The following is a 5,202-nucleotide window of genomic DNA, read 5'->3' on the forward strand; positions in this document are numbered from 1 at the left end:
TTCTGTGTAGGCTGAAGAGTTGATAAAGAGAGAGATAGTGACCATGTTACACCATGTGCTTTTGTACATGTAAGCTGAAGAGTTGATTAAGAGAGAGATGGTGACCATGTTACACTATGTGTTTTGTGTAGGCTGAAGAGTTGATAAAGAGAGAGATGGTGACCATGTTACACCATGTGTTTTGTACATGTAGGCTGAAGAGTTGATAAAGAGAGAGATAGTGACCATGTTACACCATGTGTTTTGTGTAGGCTGAAGAGTTGATAAAGAGAGAGATGGTGACCATGTTACACCATGTGTTTTGTACATGTAGGCTGAAGAGTTGATAAAGAGAGAGATGGTGACCATGTTACACCATGATGCCATCTACAACCCTTCAGAAGAACAGGCTGCCGCGGCTGCAGGAGACAAGAAGAAAGGCGCCCAGTCAGCCGGCAACAAGATGGCAGAACAATCGCCTACCTGGAGGAATATCCGTACACCAAAATAGACGAGGACAGTCTGAATTTGGTAAGTACATTTTTGTAATATAGATTTGCACTGTAGTTTTGGTATTTCTTGCCAGATGGCGTTTCTTGCTAGATCCCTTCCCCAGGCTAAAGAACTGTTGTCCCATGAGATGGAGGTAGTGAAAACAGGGATTGGACATGGGGATCTGTCTGTAGAAGTGTTTTTGTACTGCAGTTTTGATATGTTTTGCCAGATGGCGCTAACAGTCTGCTCTCTCCCTTCCCCAGGCTAAAGAACTGTTGTCCCATGAGATGGAGGTAGTGAAAACAGGGATTGGACATGGGGATCTGTCTGTAGAAGTGTTTTTGTACCGCAGTTTTGATATGTTTTGCCTGTATAAACAGCTACAGGAGATGCACGACCAGACAGAACAGACGTACATGTTTGTTGTTTACTGTTTGTGTGTTGTTTTCTACAGTCCCGAGCGACAGGCCTGTATAAACAGCTACAGGAGACCAGACAGAACAGACATACATGTTTGTTGTTTACTGTTTACTGTTTATGTGTTGTTCCCTACAGTCCCGAGCGACAGGCCTGTATAAACAGCTACAGGAGATGCACGACCAGACAGAACAGACGTACATGTTTGTTGTTTACTGTTTGTGTGTTGTTCCCTACAGTCCCGAGCGACAGGCCTGTATAAACAGCTACAGGAGACCAGACAGAACAGACATACATGTTTGTTGTTTACTGTTTGTGTGTTGTTTTCTACAGTCCCGAGCGACAGGCCTGTATAAACAGCTACAGGAGACCAGACAGAACAGACATACATGTTTGTTGTTTACTGTTTACTGTTTATGTGTTGTTCCCTACAGTCCCGAGCGACAGGCCTGTATAAACAGCTACAGGAGATGCACGACCAGACAGAACAGACGTACATGTTTGTTGTTTACTGTTTGTGTGTTGTTCCCTACAGTCCCGAGCGACAGGCCTGTATAAACAGCTACAGGAGATGCACGACCAGACAGAACAGACGTACATGTTTGTTGTTTACTGTTTGTGTGTTGTTTTCTACAGTCCCGAGCGACAGGCCTGTATAAACAGCTACAGGAGACCAGACAGAACAGACATACATGTTTGTTGTTTACTGTTTACTGTTTATGTGTTGTTCCCTACAGTCCCGAGCGACAGGCCTGTATAAACAGCTACAGGAGATGCACAACCAGACTGAACAGACGTATGTGGAACTGAAGACATTTGAAACCCTGAAACAGAACGAAGATGTCGCCATTCCCAGGAGAATTGAGGTACTCTCTTAATCTTGCATATTACAAATCACAATAACATTAACATTTGTTCCTCCATAAATAGTTTCATCAGGTTGGTAGATTACTTGCACAAATTCTTCATCTTTTCACAACCTTCGTTTATTCTTCTGCAGACGTTTCGGTGACTGTCGGTCGCCTTCATCAGTACAAAATGAACATTATTTGCATAATCAGTGCGATATTGATAACGTAATTATTGTTCATTTTGTACTGATGAAAGTGACAGACAGTCACCGAAATGTCTGCAGAAGAATAAACGAAGGTTGTGAAATGATGAAGACTTTGTTCGATTAACATGCGTTTCACAGCTTTTGTCGGAATTGTCTGGAGGTGACAGACTGTCACCAAAATGTTAGTTTTTATAAATGACACACTTGTTTGTGTACAGTGAATTATTTTAGTCTCTGCACTTTTTAAGTCAGTCTTCATCCTATCTTACTGTTTACAAAATTTGATGTAGTAGAGCCTCCAACGGTTTTAATAACGAATATTTTCCATTTATCTGTCTTCTTATGTCTTTTTTTTATTATTGACAGTTCTGCATTTCTAGTTATAGTGTCTGCAATTATTGTTGCTGATAGGTTTTGTTATGAGAATAGTTTGTTGTTTCATTTCACCTTTTATTTTTTTTTGTGAAGAATAAACAGAGCTGATGATAAACAGTTAACCAATACTTTTTGTTGCGTGTGTTCCTGTAGTCACTGAAGGAGGACGTGAAACGTCAGACAGACCGTGAACACGAGCTGCAGAAACACTACGCTGACCTGATCGTGGAGCGAGACATGCTGGTCAGCAGACTACCTGGGAAGGGCAGCAACTGAACAGCTGGACTACATAAGTCACATCAGGCCACAAGAAGTCACATTATGGCCACAAGTAGTCACGTATTGCCATAATAAATTTAGCCACTTAGAGCCACAATAAGTCATATATGTATATGGCCACAACAAGTCACATCAGGTCACAATAAGTCACATAAGCTGGGAGCAAGTCCACATGCAAAAAATTCTCAATTTTTTTTCTGGTTAGAAAGGATGTACATGGACAAGATCTTGCCTGTTTTCCACCTTGTCAGCAAATTTTAAACCACTGCAAAAGTACTTGTTCTGTGTTCTGCCCTCCTACCCCCTTCTTTCAACTGCAAAATAAAAATTCCATTGAATTTTCATTTTTCTTCCAACCGTGAGATAAAGTCCTGCAAACTTAAAGACATTTACTATGTTGATATGTAGTCAGTCTAAGATACAATCCATAGAATCAAATTCTGTCAAACATGAAATTTGTCTTTTATTACATTGTACTTTAACTCTTGATTCAAGCAAAAACAAGTACTTCAGATATCCTAAGGATCCTTGAAGACAAAAATCATGTATGTTGTAAAGGTATGCAACATAAATTATTTCATGAAGTAAATTTAACTGTTCAAGCAATAATTGTTTTAGTTTTCTTTTCCACGTGATCAGTTTATTTATAACTTTTGTGTACATGTGACAATACATGAAAATCGTGTTCCACTGTAAGATCTATAACTGTGATTGGCGTAGCTTGATGAAACATTTGTAACATCTGTATTTACTCAGAACACAAGTTTGAGAACAGACATGTTGCTATGGTCAGAAATTAAACTAGATAAAAAATTCAAGTTTTCTGCAGAATCTACAGTTGATGTATTACAGTGAGATGTCAACAATAAAATGATATTGCACGTTCTAAGTATGTGCAGTACGTCTTCTTATAGCCAACTGTCTTTTCCTTATATTACTTGTATCTGAAAAGTTCTGATGTTCACCATCAATTGCAAGTGTGTCTCTGTCAGGTTTAGCACTAGGGACATGTGTGGCTGTATGTATGACAGGTGCGTCTGTGTGTCTATCGGGTTTAGCGCCAGGGGCACGTGTGGCTGTATGTGTGACAGGTGTGGTACTCACCATCAATGACAAGTGTGTCTGCGTGTCTATCTAGTTTAGCACCAGGGACACCTGTAGCTGTATGTATGACAGGTGTGGTAGTTACCATTAATGGCGCGTGTGTCCGTGTTTTAGAATAGTGTGTTTGCTTAAAAATCTGCTGTGAAATAAATTTTCTTTTCATGGGTCAACAGCGTCTTCTAGCATTGTTTACTAGAAGTGCAATAGTTTGAAGTCAGCAGTCACGCAATTTAAAAGCACCAATGACAGTTCTTTTTACCTCACATTTGTAGCGTGTTTGTATTTCTCTGTGTCTTTGTGTGCTTTTGAAGGTTTTTTAGCACTTTTTTCAGACAAATCAGCTTTTGGGTCGTTCTCATTCTTACAAGACGTTCACAGGGGGAGGACGACTAATGTGAAATGTGAAGGATTTTCTGCTGTAGCAGCTTTGTGTTCATGGATCAAAAGCGCCGTCCGGTAATTTCTAAAATAACTGTAATGGTTGGTCAAATAAGCGTCAGTACCATTGATCAAAAGCAATTTCAGATTCTGATTGACCTGATTCTGTATATCTGCCATGTTGTTTTCTCTATGCACGTCCCTTGGTCACTCCACGTACTCTGTATTCGGAATAGTATACGTGTACTTATATAATATAAGACACTGTACACCAGCAGCAAAGGTTATTTCAACAGGATGGCGCATTTTCATAAAGTATTGTAGTTCAATTAAAGATTGCTACGTGACGCTTTTAATCCATGGCAATGGAGGGTGAACAGCAGAAGACACATTTTACTATGTAGAAAGCTTAAGTTTATGAGTTCCTTACTTTCCTTACTATGTAAACGACTTAATCTTTTCCCTAAAGAATATGTCTTTGCCTTCTGAATACACCGTCACTGCCGCGGTCGTGTAAGCGTGCACAATTTTATTTTATACACGTAACGTTAGGAATGAGCATAACATCCATTGTCTCACTCACTTGGATGTCCATCGTCACTTCGATGATGACTTCAATGGCGTCTCTGGTATCTAATAGTATATAATGTTGTTTGTTCTATATGTTGACTCTCAAACATCAGCATTGCTGCCTTGTGTTCCAATTTGGGTAACTGCATTCATACCGTAAACCGATTTCATCACACAGAACTACGTTGAAACCCAATATGGTTGTTCTAACCGCAAATAAAACATGACAACGACACATGCATCAGTTGGTGGTGGTTTAGGACCTATTAAACTTAATAATACCGACAACAATGATTCTCTTGCTTTCTGTTGTCACCTCTTTAATCTTAGCGAACCCGGAAGTGGGCTTTTGCACCGCATCCAAACGCTTTCATTCAGCTTTCAATAAGCACCTTGCAGAGGTATATATTACCTATCCTTGAGGTCAAAGCGCACACGATACGCGTTACGCTGTGCAATTGGTCAACTTTCCATGACGTTTACCCCATTGTTGAGGATAGTTTCGGTAGCAGTTCCGCCATATTGTCGGACTACCAACATTATTTTGA

At 40.0% G+C, this 5,202-nt stretch overlaps 1 protein-coding gene across 2 annotated transcripts in view; it reads left to right on the forward strand.

Annotated features, from left to right (window-relative positions):
- Window positions 1-3,865, forward strand: part of LOC118423625 (cell division cycle 5-like protein) — a 5,644-nt gene extending 1,779 nt beyond the window's left edge. Inside the window, exons 4-6 of one of the 2 annotated variants that reach the window (XM_035831849.1) lie at window positions 314-510; window positions 929-1,757; window positions 2,477-3,865. In XM_035831849.1, the coding sequence (XP_035687742.1) occupies window positions 314-490 (177 nt within the window). In that variant the 3' untranslated portion in view covers window positions 491-510; window positions 929-1,757; window positions 2,477-3,865. The remainder of the gene's footprint in view (window positions 1-313; window positions 511-928; window positions 1,758-2,476) is intronic. The other variant, XM_035831850.1, reaches the window with a different exon arrangement.
- The last annotated feature ends 1,337 nt before the right edge of the window (window positions 3,866-5,202 follow it).

The sequence above is a fragment of the Branchiostoma floridae genome, chromosome 9 (assembly GCF_000003815.2).
Source record: "Branchiostoma floridae strain S238N-H82 chromosome 9, Bfl_VNyyK, whole genome shotgun sequence".
Classification (NCBI taxonomy): Eukaryota; Metazoa; Chordata; class Leptocardii; order Amphioxiformes; family Branchiostomatidae; genus Branchiostoma; species Branchiostoma floridae.